Source organism: Labrus bergylta, chromosome 1, assembly GCF_963930695.1.
Source record: "Labrus bergylta chromosome 1, fLabBer1.1, whole genome shotgun sequence".
NCBI lineage: Eukaryota > Metazoa > Chordata > Actinopteri > Labriformes > Labridae > Labrus > Labrus bergylta.
In genome coordinates this window covers 4,027,420-4,046,322 of record NC_089195.1, presented here as the reverse complement: position 1 = coordinate 4,046,322, position 18,903 = coordinate 4,027,420, and the positions used below count along the sequence as shown (strand labels likewise).

General features: G+C 41.6%; 1 protein-coding gene across 5 annotated transcripts in view; it reads right to left on the bottom strand.

The window, feature by feature from the left end:
- The window catches only part of kcnq5b (potassium voltage-gated channel, KQT-like subfamily, member 5b), a 118,869-nt gene extending 104,019 nt beyond the window's left edge, over nt 1-14,850 (bottom strand). For 2 of the 5 annotated variants that reach the window (XM_065965876.1, XM_065965911.1), the window contains exon 1: nt 14,122-14,850. In XM_065965876.1, coding sequence (XP_065821948.1) covers nt 14,122-14,462 — 341 coding nt within the window. In that variant the 5' untranslated portion in view covers nt 14,463-14,850. The remainder of the gene's footprint in view (nt 1-14,121) is intronic. The other 3 variants (XM_065965944.1, XM_065965975.1, XM_065966003.1) reach the window with 2 other exon arrangements.
- Between the last annotated feature and the right edge of the window lie 4,053 nt (nt 14,851-18,903).

Below are 18,903 nucleotides of genomic sequence, written 5' to 3'. Positions count from 1 at the left end.
ACTGTTTTGATCTGTAAAGTACTGCTGGTATAGCACTGTTTTGATCTGTAAAGGATTGCTGGTGTCGCACTGTTTTGATCTGTAGAGTATTGCTGGTGTAGGACTGTTTTGATCTGTAAAGTATTGCTGGTGTAGCACTGTTTTGATCTGTAAAGGATTGCTGGTGTAGGACTGTTTTAATTTGTAAAGTATTGCTGGTGTAGCACTGTTTTATCTTCAACGTATTGCTGGTGTAGCACTGTTTTGATCTATAAAGTATTGCTGGTGTAGGACTGTTTTATCTTAAAAGTATTGCTGGTGTAGGACTGTTTTGATCTGTAAAGTATTGCTGGTGTAGCACTGTTTTGATCTGTAAAGTATTGCTGGTGTAGCACTGTTTTGATCTGTAAAGTATTCCTGGTGTTGCACTGTTTTGATCTGTAAAGGATTGCTGGTGTAGCACTGTTTTATCTTCAACGTATTGCTGGTGTAGCACTGTTTTGATCTATAAAGTATTGCTGGTGTAGGACTGTTTTATCTTAAAAGTATTGCTGGTGTAGGACTGTTTTGATCTGTAAAGTATTGCTGGTGTAGCACTGTTTTGATCTGTAAAGTATTGCTGGTGTAGCACTGTTTTGATCTGTAAAGGATTGCTGGTGTTGCACTGTTTTGATCTGTAAAGGATTGCTGGTGTAGCACTGTTTTATCTTCAAAGTATTGCTGGTGTAGCACTGTTTTGATCTGTAAAGGATTGCTGGTGTAGGACTGTTTTGATCTGTAAAGTATTGCTGGTGTAGGACTGTTTTGATCTGTAAAGTATTCCTGGTGTATGACTGTTTCATCTCTTAAGTATTACTGGCTTTAATTTCTTTCTATGCACTGTTCAATTTAATTGACTTTATCTTGAAGCTCTTCAGAGTAGACTTATGAGATCCTTTGTAGAGAGACACACTGAATAAAGAAATAAAGCACTCTTACACTAACCTATGATTTACAGTTTAAAGTGAAATAAACTGGAAATGCCTTGCTTAACGGGTGTCTTACTGGTGGTTTGGGGGCATTTATAAATTACACTGCTCCTTAATAATGTCAGGAAATTGGTTTGAGCCCGGTGTTTTTAACAACTGGCTTTAATTTAAATTTTCCGACAGGACGAAAATTTAGTCCTGCAGAGTGCTGCAAAAGCACTTTGGATCTGATGAGAACACATGATGCAGAACCTAAAGTTTGAGCATTAGGCATAGATATGAATTACAAATAAAATCTCTCATTAAAACATATTTAATTCTGCTATAAAAAGCAATAACGACGGCTGGTTTTCCATGTCCCTGCAGACATGCCAAGAACAATAATTCTCCTTCACAGTCCTCACCAGCCCAGCCAGACTATAATATAAAGTACTTTGACAAAAACCTCAGTAGCCATAGAATCCAGCACCAGCGGGGCAAGGGCAAGAGCATGACTTGATCATTGTGACAAGCCAGTCTGAGAGAGATTCCAACAGAGCGCTGAACCACAGAGGATTTCATCAATAAACTATCAATTGAAATGATGGTACAGGACACATATTTTACTCTGAATATCTTGGGGAATTTTTTTTTTTTTTGGGGAGAACCTGTTTGGAAAAGTGCTTCATCAAGAGCCTCTCAGCTTACAATGCATCTTTACAAAGAACACACTGATGGCATTATACCCTTCTGTCAACACGCCTTTCACAGCGCTTTCATCTCTGGTGCGTGTTTGGACTACTGTACTGCATTCTTATCTTTTCTCTCTGCAGTCGAGCTCACCTAATAAAAGCTTGTATGGGTAATATGACCCATGTGGTTCAGTCATTTCAGCCTCACTGTTACAAGCAGCTGTTATGTTCTCCTGCTCAGCTTGATTCCCAAAATCCAACACAACTCCCCCCCCTCCCCATGGCTTTCTGTGGGGTCAAGCTTATTTCATAAAGACAGACACTTATGAGTTGATTTGACGAGCGACAGAGAGGCATGACTTGGCATAGAAAAGCTCTAGGCAGCAACTCAGTTAGTCAGTCAGTTTAGAGCAGTGGTTCCCAAAGTGGGGGTTGGGATCCCCAGGGGGGTCGCCAGCCACAAAGTGGGGGGTCGCGAGATGCCTTCCATAAAAAATAAAAAATCATTTAAAAGTGCATCAGTATATATTTTTACCCATTTTTGTAAATATACAAAAAGTAGTCCAATGTCATATAAGACGTAGTATCATTAAGTGAAATGGAAATGAAATTAATGTGTACATTTTTTATTGTTTTTAGGCTGTTGTATTATTTTATGTTCCTAGTTTTTGGATAGGTTTATGAGTATGTGTGTGGCTGTCGCTACGTTATATACCTAACTAACCACCTTAAAGAACAGTGGGGGGTCCCCAGTTTCTGTCACCCTCATTTTGGGGGTCACGACCTGAAAAGTTTTGGAACCCCTGGTTTAGAGGACTTGTGTAGGGATGGTTACTCACATATAGAAGCTGCTGTCTGGGAATCTTCAGGATTTTAGGGGACTGCATTTAAGTGTCTCACACCGGTTGTAACACAGTCAACATTCATTATGGTTAATTCAGATTGGACATGATTTGAACCCAGGCTTGTAGAACATCAAGTACACCACATTTAAGATATTATAATGTATGTAGAAATACTGATGTTGAGCTCCTGTGGCCTTCCTTACAGGCGATGAGACGCTGATTGATTGTGACACATCATCTGGTCAGTACACACAACACACACTCTGATTACAATTGTTCCTATAACTATTTCTTCTTGCATGGATACAAACTGCATATTCACCGGGTAATTGTTCTGCATCAAAGTTGGGTTTTTTTTAACTATAGTTCATTAGTTCAATGATTGGCTCAGTTATAAAACATTTTTAAGAAGCTTTATATGGATGATGCTAGAGTCCATTATTGTTCCACAACATTAAAATTCCTTTTTTGTCACAGCGGTGGTTGGAAAAATGGCTATCATTGTTATTCTAATGTTCTATCATTGTGTTGTTTATTTGTGTGTTTTACGTTAATATCCTTGTACAAAAGATGCCAATATTACATCAACTCATTCAAATATACTTTACATTCAATGGTGTTCTGAAAGGCAGCTGCAGGAGCTGATATAACACTGCCGGAGGCCTGGAGGGGAAAAAATGCTCAAAAAAAAAAAAAAAAAAAAAGGCACATGGAGACTGCTTTATGTCAACAGCATGTGTATGATCTCTTCCTCCTTCAACCCCCAACCCCCCTTCTCAAACACACACACACAGATTCATAACACTCTCTGTATCTGAATGACAGAGGACTTCGCCTGAGGTGACCTCAGAAGCAAATGCACCACTAATGTTTTCTGACAAGTCCGCTACAAGAAAGTGCTAACAGAGCAGTGGATTGGTTAAAAATCACATTACGGCTTCAAATAAAACTCAGTTCTATCACCCAGCTGACCGTTTTCCAGTGAATGTTGTCTAATTTTGTGGTGCCGGGCCGTGGCTGTGTGGGGACTGTAAGCCTTGGAATAGCTCTAAAGACTCTTAGTGGTTCAGTAGGCCTGAGGGTGTGGGTGAGGGGGGGGGGGGGGGGGGGCAAAAGTATGGGAAAAAAACTGCGGCTGTGGGGAAAATATGTCTCCCTCTCACAATATTGAGACCCAGAAATGAGTTGACCTCTGATCGCTCTGACTTGCAGTCATAAAACACAAACCTTAGAGAAGGAAGGCTGTGGCAGGAGCAACAGAAGACAAACTCAAGAGTTTATCATAATTACCTTTAAAAATATGTTTCTCATTTGACAAGATAGCCAGAGACATGAGTACGCATTACTTGGATATAGTGATAAACTGTGTGCTAGTTTTCCTGTTTGCCACCAAGCTGGCTGTTAGTGTTGGGGCTGAGCGAGGTTGCCCTTCACTGAAGTTCCCACACTGAGCTTTTTGTGTTCCCATACAGAGGGTCAGTGTACAGGCTCACTCCTACATGTAGAAGCAAGGGGAAAGAGCTTACATCACCATTTTTCTGCATGTCTTCAAATGTGGACTATTTTTAAAACTATTTTTATCCACCAGAGTAAGGTACAGTGTGCAAAATATGATTGCAGCTTTACCAAGTTATGTACAATGAAATCGCTTTGTTTTAAACAAAATTGTGACTTTTGCTTCATCAGTCTTTTAAGAGGAGCTAAAAAACAGAAACTTTGGGAAACACCGCAGTTTGATTTAGTTTGAATACTCTTGGGTATGCATGAGCAGACATATGGACTTTTTGACACAATGAAACCCACATTCACTTGCTCATTGCACGTTACAAGACACATACAGGTCCTTCACTTAATTGTCACGCCTATCATCAGAAAACTAAACCCTGTGCATGACCTGCACATGACCTTGTGAAAAGCTGCCACTTTGGAGTAAAATTCAGCATTTTGCTCTATACTAACATGCACAAGTTTTTTAGGGTGCAGCTACCGAAACACCTTTTCAGATGTTACATAGGAAGAACTACAGGCTTATTCAGCTGGTTAAGCATGACTATGCCTTTGCATTGCATTTGCAAACTAGATGTGACTTATTACGGATTAAGATACACTTTACAGTGTTTTGGCCGACTCTGATATTCAGCCCTATTTGTTCAAAATGGAATATGTGACTTAGGAAATGCAGAGGCGCAAGATTTGGGGCCAGCTCAGCTCCACAAGCAAGAGTCAACGTGTCAACACTGACGGATAATCCACAACAAATAAAATGTAATTTAAATGAAAAACCTTGACAATGGGAAAAGTAGAAAGAGAGGAGAGAGAAACAAAAACCACAGAGCTGAGATGTATTTTGAAAAAAAAAAAGGCAGGGGACCTTTACACTACAAGTAAAAGTCCATAAACCAGCCTCTCAGTTATACATAGAATACACGAGTAAATGAGCCTATATGAACACATGTAGAAACAGTCACACAGTGGGGGGGGGGGGGGGCAATCCCATCGTGCATTTAAGGTTAAATCCATCAGGAGCTGGGATGGAGCAAGGCAAGTGTAGAGGGACAGGCTGGCTACCCAGCTGCAGTGTTGCCCCCCGTGGGTAAGTCAGAGATGTCAGAGGGCCTCTGGCACATCACCAACTACACTGCAGCGTTATCGGGCTCGTGCCAAGCAGAGTGTCCCGGAGCAGAGCCCCCGTGCTGTTTCTCCCTGCCGCCATCAACCCCCCATTCCCAGGACCATCTTCAGAATTGTATGCTTAACTCGGCTGTAAAATGTGGATGGTGGAATATCCTTCATCCTTGCATAGAACACTCCCCCAGGCAACCCCTGGCATGATGAGCACTATAGTGTTAGCCTACCTCACAATTGAACGAGGAACACATGGGCTATTTTTGGGGCTTGTCCTCAGGTATTTTGATACCGTTTGTCTTTTGACGTTGGCCGTTTTACCAGTTAAAGTATAGACTCACACATTATGTGTTCAATAGATTTTGTTCTGTATGATAAAATGAGCAATTAAAAAAAAAAAAGTAATTAAAAGACTAGAAGAAATATGTAGGATTAGGGTAGTGGGGGATGCTCAGGGATAGCTTTGTTATTACAACAGGGGACACAACAGGCTCCATGCAACCTAAACATGCTGCTGTATGCCTAAATATAGATCAGCAGCAGAGGCTAGGGCTCGGCTTGTATGAGCCGTGACTAACTGCTGGCCATTGTGGCACAGCAGTGACAGCATGGCCGGTGAGGGGCAATGCCAGCAGTGGCTTGACAGAAAAGCGCACACAGGCAGAAGCACTCACTTTGATTTATTTCTGTTTGCTTATTGAAATCCATCCAAGATGCCATTTTTGATGCAGTCTTGAAGGCAACATCAAGAAGGCAGCATCAATTGCTATGGCAACACAAAATTGCTCCAAATTGGCCTTTTCAATTTGGGATTTCTCTCCGCCGCTTTGAGAGGCTGCTGCTGTTGCCTGCATAAAAACATATTAGGATTATTAGGTTCTCTCTTAAGCACCTCAGCAGTCAGCACATAAACTCAGTTATTAAGCCTCAATCTGCCTGTGCAACACTCCATATCATTTTACAGTCAGATCTCCAAACTAGTGAAGCAGGCTCCATGCCCCCTGTGTCAGTTGCCCTTCAGGCAAAGATCTGCCAGTATGTTCATGATAAAGACTAAGGGATCAGGAAAGTATGAAAAAACAATAAAACCAGGCTAAGAAAAGAGGCAGAACTATGAAAGGTTATAGTCTTTGTTCTAGAGCCTGGCCTCAGCACAGCGCTATCACAGGCACAGTGGTGACGGAAATGCAAACAAGCAGCACAGTCTGCCACAAGGGAGAGAGACATGAAAGGAGGGTAAGTGGGAAGAGGCGATGAAGAGATGTACATTGCACACTTTTACACCACTTACATCTGATGGTGTAGGTCATTGTGATGTAATGCCTCTACAATTATGTGAGATGAGCTTTTTCTTGGAAGAGGGGAGATGAGAGGAGTGTAAAAATAACATGAAATCACTGGAGGCATTGCTGCAAATATGAAGAGGTGAGGGACATAAGAGGCAATAAGGAAAAAATGGCACAAGCAAATGAGGAAAAAGGAGCTTTTTGTAACACAGAAGGTGATTCACAGAATACAACATGTGAAGTGACGGGTTGGGGCCAAAAAAAAACCCTTCTCATCAGAAAGTGAGACTCAAGGGGGGCAGCAGGGTAGAAATACCCTCGCCCACGATTGAGAGCTTAATTCAAAGCTGAGGACTTGAGTTCCTGCCCAGACTGAGAGCTCGATATAACGATGTCCATTGGAAGGATCGACTGTATATAGAAGGCAACGATGTCTTGGTGACGGAGTGACATATTCATAGCCAATGTAGAGGGGCTTTAAAACCTGCATTTCTTTTTACATGGCCAGCAGGTTACACCTCTTCACATAGCAAAGAAAATTATTCAGATTGTTTGGAAGTCTAAAAACAAAAAATGTATAAATATTCCCTATATGAGAAGATTTAAAGCAAGGCAGTCCTTCAAAGAAGCCTGACAGGTGCTGTTGTTAAGGTGAATGACTGTTGTCCTAACTGAAGCCCTGAACCCGCAAAGCATGAGTACAGGTGTGTCCTGTACCAAGGTCTTAGTCTTTGTTTTTACAGAAAGGACGTCTCTGAAAACAGAGCGAGGGGAACTCCCTCAGGACTGAAACATGATACCTACAGTATCAGATCAGCTGTGTCCGCCCTCCTTTTGTTTTGAATCGGAACTGATTTCACATATATTGACGTTCATAAATTATAGTTATTTACTCTGATTAACATGATTGGACTTTATTATCTAAAAAAAAGTTAAACATGTATTTCTGACAAACATTTCCAGGGTTTGGCCTAAACCAATTTGGTTTGGGTCCATGTTTTAACAGCATCGGTCCTGGTTGGTTCCCAATCTAATCGAGATGGCCCTGGATCTGGTTTCCTTTCGGTTCATACCGAAGTGGATCCCAGAAAACCCTTTGTGGCAATAAAGACTGTTTCCGTAATTTGGAAGATGGGGGGGCAACATTACAGTAATGATGATTTCAGTCAGCCATGTTGCTTTCTGTTATTTGTGCTGCACTATGAAAATCACATGATGAGTCCTTTATAGTTGCCAGGGACAGGCTATGTATCATGGCAAGCATTTAGAAACCTTAATGTACTTATCAAGATAAGATTTACTTTATTGATCCCCATGAGGGGAAATTTCAGTTTTTACACTCTATCGTCATGCAACACACACATAGGCTGAAGTATATACACACATGCATACAAACAGGATCCTATGGACATGCACTAAGGGAGAGATGTCAGAGTGACGGAGCGGCCCACAGTGGGCGCTCCTGAGCTGGTGGTGGGGAGGGGGTTTGGTGCCTTGCTCAAGGGCACCTCGGCAGTGCTCAGGAGGTGATTTGGCACCTCTCCAGCTACCAGACCAACTTCCATACTTGGTCCGCACCAGGACTTGAACGGGCGACCCTCCGGTTCCCAACCCAAGACGGAGCTACTGCCGCCCAACTTATTGTTTACAGTTGTAATACTTTGCATAGGTGCATCCCTGATAGGGGGAATGTTTCACAACTGCTTGCCTCTCTAAAAATAATTATGTGTATTGTGCTTAAATGTTACAGTGAAAATAGCAACTCATTCTGCAAAAGTGAAAATATGCAATATGTAATATGCACGTCAAATTAAAGTGCAGATTTATGCAAAACCACAAAACTTCAAAACATGATACCTCGAAAGTATTACATCAACCACATTAAATTGCATTTACTACCACAGAAACTGTTCAAATCAAACACAGCCTTAAAAGTCTGAATCTTCTCTATATCAAGCTGTCACAGTCAGATTCACCTTGTAACCATCTTGACACAGCTTCTTGCTCTCCGCCCTCGCACTGACACAGCAGCCACCGTCTGGACAGAGACATCACACCTCTGCTTGATGTCACTGCGATCATCAAACCAGCAGGTTTCCCCGCCACTCTTTAGGTTACGGGTCTTTGCTCTAGCTGTGTATAAGAAGCGTCTTTCTGAGTCACGACTCCGACCATGTGCTGCCACAAAATACCCATGAATGTCACATAGTTAAAAAAGCATTTACACCAGATAAATGGAAAACAGGAATATATATTAACGCCAGCTTTTACAAAGAATGTGCTCTGAGGTAAAACTGCCCCCCCACCCCCAAAAGAAGCATGAGTCTCTTGTCAAATACATGATTCAGTATTTAGATGGTGTGAGTGGAATTAACCTTAGGGGTCTCCTTCTCAAAAATAACAACACTCAAAACCAGTAAAAACACTGAATGAAGCAGTTTCTCAATAAAAACCAGTAGCACTTTCTATATTGTGAGTCCAGAACAGCACCATAACGAAGTCCAGCCTCCACTACCCCTTTGTACTTTCACACTGAATCCACAACTGCGTGATAAAGGTTTGCCATTGTTTGGGAAGCACGAGAGGCACATTGTTAATACACATACATACACACTCAGACGGGTGAACACACACACACACACACACACACACACACACAAACCCCCCACACACACAAACACAGCTATGTTCCACCCTTTGGGTTCCTGTACGTTATATGTGTTGTCAGTTTCCCCTGTTCCACCTCTGTTACTACCTCTGATGCGTACTCGGGTGGAAACTTTGCCCTCACATTATGCCTCAGTGCGTTTACTGCTTACGCGACAGATGTAACAGAGGCCTATCAGTCTCGTTTGAACAGGCAATGTAAAAGACCTGAGTTTCTTCAAGGCTCTTCTTCATCGGTCACAGGACGTCAGAAGTGCAAGCCAGCGCATCCTGCTGCCAAGTTCCTTTCTTATGTGGGTTATCATCATCATTCACACAGTTTTAGCCAGAGTTACATTTTGCCAGATGTCTCCACTTCTGCAAGGAAAACCAACCGGTGAAGTGTAACAGTGCATACAAAGTTTGAAATTAAATGTCGGTGTCTCTCTGACACACTTTGGAGGAGCTGTAGCTTGGGCTGCCACCTCGGCTGCTAAAAACTGAGAAAGTAGTTAGCTGGTGAGGCTGATATGGGAGTGAAAAGAAGAACCATATAGTTTAAGCTTTGTACTTATGAATGTAATTGGACTCACAAAATTCTGAGTGCAGCCCTTAATTCAAACTACTAAATCGACTTGTGACTTGCACCACACCAGAGGGCATAAGCCTCTGAATGAGGGAATAAAAGCCTGGATTTACAGAGAAACACAGATATTTCTTAGTGACAGAGTGTCAATTGTTAGACTATAAATGCTAGCCCAAAATTGTAACACGTAGCTCTGAGATTCAGAGCAGCGCCTGATTATACATTCAGATGTCTACTAAACATTTTATTGTGTCTGTCAGCCTGAAATACCCAATAATCCCTATCAAACACAGCTTTCAGGATGAGCCAGCAGCCTTTACTGCAGTCTATAAATCCAAATATTCCTCACAATAAAACCCGCTGATAGATATTTAACAAGTGAGAGCAGTGAGTTCATGTCACCACTCCAGCTCTGAAACCTGAGTTGGAGGAACACTGTATCCCTTTCCCCCCACACTTTCCTGCCGCTGAACACACTTGCGAGGATAAGAGCTTGTTAATCCAGAGGTGAGATGAATGGCAGCACTGTGTATGTGTGTCTGCATGCAGGAAGGAGGGCAGGCTGGGACCCCAGGCATAGCTCAACTCAGCACAAAGACTGGCTCAGTGCTGCTGCTGTCACATTAGGGGAAAGGATAAAAATATACATGTATGCTGTAGTCATACAGTGTACAGAAAACACAACTGCAGGGGAAGTGGAATGGCACATGTGGGCATGATATATGCTAGTTAGCTATCGACACCAATACAAAAGTTACAGGATGGAATTCTGAAGTTGCCCTCTCCATAAATTTCACTACTGGATTACATTTTTTAAAATAGAACGTAACATTAATTGCACACTTAAAAAAAAAAAGTTTGACTTTCGGCCCTGATTTAATTAGATATTAGTTTTCAAGATGTAATTCCACCTGGGGGAATGTTTGTTTGAAGTGGGACACAGTTGAAGGTGAAATATTCCCTACAGCATCCGAACCAATGAGGATGTACTGTGCTGGCATGTGAGAGAGAGAGGATAGCTGAACACAAGCGAGGGCTCTGCTCTTCTCACCTGTTCCTCATGTGTCACCCTCGGACCAAGCGGATGAGGAAAAGGAGCTGTTTGTTAAACCTCCACCTGAAAGCAGCGGATGGTGAAACTGAACCTCCGGAATTATTTTTCACGTGTATGAGACAGACTGAAAAATAAAATGCGGATGCATCTAATTATATGAACACGTAAATTATTTCTATATAATTATATTAAAGTCTTTATATGTGATGTTTCACACTTAAATATAATATAAATCAAGTATATCCTCTGAAAATAACTCTGTGAGTCATGACTGTCTACAATGGGTGTAACACCCGAGTCCCACTGTCTGTGATGCTTTCAGAGTTTTCAGAGTCCTATCTTTAGTTTGTTGACATCGCCCGGACGGCCGGCTGACTCCTCCCCTCGTGTATAAAAGTTGTTTAATTGAGGGACTAGAGAAAAGAAGAATAACATACTGTACTCACTGCTTAACTGTGTTTCTAGATCACACTCATTTCAGGTAAATTTACATGCAGTGTGAAGATACCAGCATAATAAAGATCGCTAGCATTAGCGTTACAGAATATCACTTATACTTGTTCAGGACCTGATCAGCAAAGAGGTAAGAGGTACTGGCCCACTACACTGTCCTCTGGGGGGCACCAAGACTGACACAAAAAGGAAGATCCTCACAAAAAAGCTTAACATTTTCCCCCAAATAATGTTTTTTGAGATTATCCCAGCTGCCTCAAAGAGTATCGTTTGCTGTGGGTTCAGAACGTATTTGTTGTTAGATGCAAAGGAAGAAAAAAGAAAAATATCAGAATGGGCCCTAAGCAGGGTTAAGGAGGCCCTGTTGGTTAAAGTCAGCTGCTCCTTGAGTAAACTGGCTATGAAATGCCCACTTTACATAAATACATGGATTAAATAGCTGTAAATGTGATCCACAGTTTGTTTTATCATCAGCTGGATGTGGATTTTAACTCAGGTTGCAGATACAGAACTGTGACAGCGAGGCTCTCAACTGCAACAATTGTCATATCAGCAGACCAGTGCAACCTTCAAGGCCACTAAGCATTACTGCAGCATTCGTCACATGGAGAAAAGAACAAAGGGCCGAGTGGGAGATCAGTCCGTCCATGTCTCTGGTTCACGCTAACTGCCACAGGAATGATCCTTATGGGTATGTATGAGTCAACATTTTAATACAATATGTAAATCATATCGTAAATCAAAATAAAAATGAACAAGTTGAGATCCAACATGATCTCTCTTAAGACTTGGACTTAATAAAACACCCTGAGGTAAGCTCAAAGACCTCCATGTTGGTCACTGACATCATTACATCAGGGCTTGACATGCCTCATTAAGTAAGGGACTGGAGATACTGTATATCTGAAACAACCACTTTAAATGTAATCCTCCTCTGTTAGGAAATATTATACACAACAAGTACAAGATAGTAAACAAAAAATAAAAAGTAGAAGATCATTGTATTGAAAAATTATGTAAAGGATTTTCTCTGGTAAAATTATTGTTTCGAAATGGATGCTACTGAGAGGCTACTGTTGAGAAAACATTACCCAGATGCACAGTGGTTTAGAGAAAGGGGGTTTTATCAGATGGATATCTTAAATGTAAAACAAACTCCTCAAGGGCAAAGCTGTAAATTCCAAAATGCTCTCATTGAGTTGGAGACAGTCTTTTAATTTAAGGAGTCTAGTTCATGTACAAAGCAGCCCAATTGGTCCAGCTTTGTAATGTTAAGTCCTTATTATACATTCTGTCCTGTCCAGGGTTTACAAAAGAAAACAATATGGCTTAATCCATTTTAATCACTGCAATCAGTGGATTTACGAGCAGAGACTAAATCTGTCTGCGGAATTCAACTTCAATGAACTTTGATACCCAACTTTGCAGCGTTGCTCTAAAAGAACTGTACCAACATTACTCAGCTGTTAGATAACAGGTAGAGAGAAAGTCCAGGATGAAGGGCAACGAATGTACTCTGCAGTCATTTGATGATAGAATAATTGAGAAAATTATCTCCTGGGAGACTGAGATTATTCACCTAAAGGCCCCCATAAAACAGGAAATGATCTGGAAAACTTGAAAAAAGCACTTGCACAGTTTATGTTATTTACACAGCTGTGGTGCCACTAATTGTAAGTGTCATATAGATCTCTTGGAAAAGCTTCTTATGAAGAAGAAATACATGAAAACCAGATAACTAAATATCAGGTGGACTAAACAGTTAAGGAGACATTTTAAAAAAGCTCACTAGTGGCAGCTTATTCATTGGATAATATGTGCATGTGATTAGCCACTACTAGCTTGTTGTCTACAGCCATTACACAATACTACAGTTACATATTTCGAAATACAATAAAATACAGCAACCACAAAAGTGTCATCATTTGAACAACATTGAATGAAGCACTCCCCCATCAGCAGGATTTTACCTGTATGTTGACCAGTGCACAAATTGATGCGCTAAATAGAAGACTATAAATAATCAATGGGTTGAACTGTTTAGAAAAGGCACCATAGCTATAGTGCCCGCCCCCCCCCACACACACACACACACACACACACACCCACACACACACACGCACACACACACACACACACACACACACACACACACACACACACACACACACACACACACACACACACACACACACACATCTTCTTCAACCACAGCCTGTAGTTCACACTCAGCACAAACCAAAGACAAAAAAAGATGGTGCTCAACAGTCAGCATGTGTATCAACTTCCTTCCTCTCCCTCTCAGTGAGAGTGACACAGTGCAACAACAGTCGCAAGAGGGAAATCAAATGCAGCTGGTTGGAAAGCCAAGAATGACGGACAGCAGACAGGAAGGCTTAAACTGTTCCTTATTCCAAGAATCAGAATCAAGTGACCTCAGGACAGACACTAACTTCTGCTTTTATCAGTAAAGATGTGAAACTAAGGCTTCAGACTTCTACTATCATAAATACAGAAAACCCCTGGGGAAAACAGCTTTTATGATTAATTCAAATTCATGTAACTTCAGTTGTATATTTATAACAGTACTCGTGATAAAACTTTAATTTCATTTAACAAAACAAAAACTACTGGCACAGTCAACAGGGTAAGAGGTTTACAGTAAGCCTCATTTTGCATCAAAAAGCTCTTGCATTCAATTGGTTAATTCAAGCTGCAGAGAAGGTTTTCCATGTTAGCTGAGAAACGATTGTCATATTATGTGTGAAAGCTGTGCAATCAATACTTTCAATGCTTTGTTCTCATGGACAAAAGAGAAACATGTCAGATTCGTGCTGCAGGATACCGTGTAGCGTATACGTCTGGTATAGTAAGTTTGCTCCATCATATCATTTTGAGGTTTTGCGAAAGCGAAATGTGTCTGAAGAGAGTTTCCTGCTGTGGTAGTGAAACAGCATCAACAGGTGTGCAACTTACAAAAGTCGTTCAAATGATGGAGATGAACTTACACAAATGCATGGTAGATGAACGCCCAGGTTCTCGGTCTCTCCAGCACGTTGTACAGGTAGTTTTGGAGACGCCGGTAGCGCACATTCCTCCGGCCGCTCTGCGCGCTGTATATGAGCGGCTTCCCCAGCAGGCTGAGCCGAGCTCCCTGCTTCCCCCGCAGAGTGTCGGACCCGGCAGCACCTGCTGCGGCGGTGGCTGAGAGCAACCCGTCTCCGGCGTTGTTCATCATCTTCCGATCGGATTCCACATCTTTCAAGCCGTAGCCTTCGCTACGGTGCCCCGGCGATGTCCTCATCCAGAGCCCGGTGCCGCCTTCATCTCCGCTGTGGTTCCGGGGCATGGCATCACCAAAGCGGGCATCAAGTGCGCGTAGTTCTTTTCAAGCATGCGTGTAGAGCTGGGAGCTGCACTAAGTCTCACACGTGTATAGGACGCAGAAGGGGCTGAGGGTGAAACGGTCGCTGTTTACAGTCACACTTTGACCGCCCTATTTTCTACTCCCCACTTGAGCACATTTACACAACTGCCTCCGCGCGTAAAGGCATCCACCGCGCGCGTCTTGCGTGCTGTGCTATCCAGTCCGACAAATCACAAAGTTATAGACAGAGTGTGTTTCCTCATGATCCGAAGGGAAAATGTGTTCAGCAATAATTTTCAGCAAGGGCTTTGGTCGTCGTGCGCTTTACCGCCTGTTGCTTCATGCAGCGCTACGCGTCCACGGCAGATGCGCATCTGTGCTGATCGCGCCTGCGAGTCACTTTATCTTCATCCTTCTGCCACCATAAACTGTTTAATCATTTTATTTCCACATAACTTCATAAAAATGCTTTCAGTGTCCAGGACATTTTTTTTCTACATTATTATGATTGCAAATGAAAAACGTCGCTCATCATTTCATTTAATTTCCCGAAAACTTCCAAATCAAACCACGTCTACGAAAAGCCTATCAGGTAACATGGATTCGAATGAATTTTCCCCTTTGGTCGGCTGGAAAAGTAACCACTACGGACGACCCATTGAACATCTGCAGAAAATATTATGCCGAGATCAAAATCATTTGTAATTCAGAGAAGCCATCTTAAAATTGAGATATATGTGTTCTGTAATTATGGTTTTAATAAAGGTTATATGATGTCATGCATGTAAAAGCATCTCCCTATTATTTAAAGAGATGTCACATCTGTTCTCCTGCTGTCACTGTACCCAGGTGGCCATAACACTTTAGCATTTTATTTGGAGCCTCTCTCTTCACTGATGTCTAGGTGATGCATTGATATTGCTTTAATATGATCAAATGTGCTTAGAATTATCTGGTGGGCCATTATTATCTCGATGTGAAGTCATTTGTCAGCAAACTGTGAGCTGAATGAATCGAAAATACAGCTTCCTTTGTGCTACCATAGCCTCAAGTGAAAGAGGCGCGCGCGCTGGTAGTGTGTGTGTGTGTGTGTGTGTGTGTGTGTGTGTGTGTGTGTGTGTGTGTGTGTGCGTGCGTGTGTGTGTGTGTGTGTGTGTGTGTGTGTGTGCGTGCGTGTGTGCGTGTGTGTGTGTGTGTGTGTGTATTTGAGAGGAAACGTGCAAAACTCAGGTTTGACAGCCTCGGAACACTGACTGAGCAACTCCCTCTCTCTTCCAACAAATTACGCCACCTACCGGCGGCTGCATGCTGCAGCAGGAGACAACAATCTCCAGACACCTGTGCCAGTATTCACAAACATTCAGAAAATCCTCTTAGAGAGCTCCTAACTCTCCTTACACAATCCCGAGAAGAAGTCCTAGCTTAAGAGTGATTGGTTGATCCAAACAATTGAGAAAAAGAGTGCTCTTTTCGTGATAATATATCATAATTTTATCAGACATTGTGTAATTATGAACACTATCAAATTAACATCTCTGTTGAATAGATTGTAAGCTGAACTTTAAAACTATACAACATGTTTGAAATCACATGCCCTCTTTAATCAGTGATTAGATACACCTGTGGAGTAAACCACACCAAGAAGGACTCGCCTGTGCATGTCTCTCTTTACTCTGAAAAAGTCATAGATGGATTGCAATGTTTACATGCATTATTTTTGTCTGTTCATTCAGTGTTTGGAGAACATTTCTCAATTTCCTCCTCAGTTTGAGGAACTCCTTAAGCCTGTCAACAGTCCTCTTTATTACTCACTACAGTTCCTCATCTTAAGAGCTCTCTTTGAAGGCTAAGATGCTTAGTGAATAACTTTCATCTTCACAAGGATCTAGTTCTACCTTCAGGGGGAAATTTGTACAAAATGTTCTGATTCAAAGAAATTTCTTAATTGTTTCACTGTAAATTGACTTGTACAGTGCCTTTCTAGTCTTCTGACTAATCAAAGTGCTTATACACCGCATGTCACACCTTTTTTTTTTTCTGAGTTTAAATTTTTGTGCAGTTTGCTAAAAAAAAAGTCAATCTGATTGTAAAGTGACATTAATTCTTTCTGGGCACTATAGCTCACATGAAGTTCTGACGGTCAAGGATGTGATAATTAAGCCTCTCAAGATGATGTTGTGTTCACTGACTTCTCTCTGTTCTCTCTTCATAGCTCTTGACTGTGTGCCTTTGCTTTGCCCACATCTGAAGAACACTGTGCCTTCCTTGGAGCCGTGGCAGCCCATCAAATCTGACGTTTCTCTCCCTAAATTAAACCACATGATTAAGTGAAATAAAAGTGAAATGAGTGTATAAAAATCATTATAATGTCTGCCTGTTAAGTTTTGTATGTGCACTCAGTGCTAAAGTCTATACATGGAGATTACTTGTATTCTTCTTCAAGCCTTTAGTACATTAAATTGCTGTATAAAATAACCTCATGGTGATCAGGCTGTTCTTTTCTTTTATCCAGAGTTTGGATAATCCCTTTAGTGTGCGTGCGTATGTTATATGCCCTAACCACCTCCAGGGACGGGGGGGGGGGGGGGGTCTATTGCACCCTTATTTTGGTTGTCGTGAGCTGAACAGTTTGGGAATCCCTGGGTCAGAACTTGTGCCCCATGTGCAATCACCACTTTCCTCGCTGTTGTCCTGGGTTCGAGTCCCTTTATTTTCCAAATGTCCCCCCCCCCCTTTGCTAAACATTTCCTGTCCCTCTTCGTTGTCCAAATGAAATAAAGACAAAAATGGACCAAGAAATATCTTTTTTTAAAAGTGAATTTTCCCAAAGTCTTTCTGTTTACTTTGATCAACTAGGTTTGTTTTTGGAATGCCATCTTAATACATAACATTAAAGATTTCAGAACTTCATAATGTTATTTTTTCCTCTTTCTGTCACGGTTTGCGCTAACGTTTAACCTTTGACCTGATTAGATAGATTAATCCATTTCCTGGGAGCAGCATGGAAACTTCATCTTGACCTGTGACTTGTGTGATCTTTGGTTTTTCCTTACCGCCATTATCTGTGTCCATACTTTGAAACATTGGAGGTCGTGACCCCTTGATGCTGTGACGAGGGGAACATGGGGGCCCAGCTGGCACTGCGGGCCTGGTGCGAGGGAGGTTAGTGCAGATTGCCTGCAGATGTTTTTGCAGGGGGGCCCGCTATACTTATTTGACAAGAGGATGTGGAATATAAATCTCTCAAGCCCTTTGCTGCACTGTATCATATGTGAGGTCACACATGAGGCCATTATGGCCCAACTTCCTCTCCATTGAGGCGCTCTGTAGCACCAAAGACAGAGTTATTGTGTGAGATTCTAGCAGTACTCAGTTATCATCTGCTCTAATCAACAAAGATGAGCTCAAACCTTTTTTTTCTGTCCAGAAAAATAAGAACAGCATAAGAAAGAGAGAGAGAGGGAAGACCCTCCACCTTATGGGAGGATACGAGTGAAGACATTTCATCTGAAGCTTGTTCAAATTGAAAGGGGGGCAACTGCACATGTAGCTCTAGTGGATGCTGGGTTATTGTTCTTATCTTTGTGATCAATGTTAGCATCATCCAAAGCTCCATCCAAAGCTTTTTTACATTTTCATGTCTTTCATACCCGAGATAATAGAAGTCCGACTTGAACACCTTGCTTCGGCTCTACTGAGCAGTCTGTGACAACACCACAGTGTGGAGCCTTTAATGGATCCTAGAGGTGAGACGCTCCAGTCAGCACTCTCCTAGTCAGTCAGATTTAAGGAGTGACGGAGGGATGTCAACAGGATCACATATAGGTGACTTACGAAAAGTTCATTTTGCCCGAGTGGGCAAATAAAAAACATTTGTCTTAGATTTCAGCTCCACTTCCTGATAGTCACAGTGAGGTACTGTACGTATATATTTAAACTCATTAAGATGTTTGTTGGCCCTGCTGAAACAAAATTCTTTCCAGATGGAAATGCACTTTGTCCACTTCAACACATTGGTCATTTTTTTTTTTTTTTTTAGCACTTAATGTACTTTAATTTGCCAACACACATTATTTGAAGATCAACACATCCACTGCTTCGGTCAGAAAATATAGGACTCCTGTTGCCTGTTGCTCTGTGACTATCTCTCCCTTTTTATAAAGATAAACTTTATTGATCCCCCATGGGGGAATTTTTTTTGTCACAACAGCTCAAGAAACAGGAATATAATTATCAAAAATAACAAGAAGTTAAAAATCCAAAATGTATGTTAAATGTGGTCAAATGACTTTGTTGTTTCTTGATTTAGTCCATGCCTTTACATCGTCATTATTCAGTGGTTTTCTACAGATGTTCCTGTATACAGCTGCTGAGATTAGTTCTATAACTTCGACCCCCTGGAATTCTAAAACAAAACAAGGAC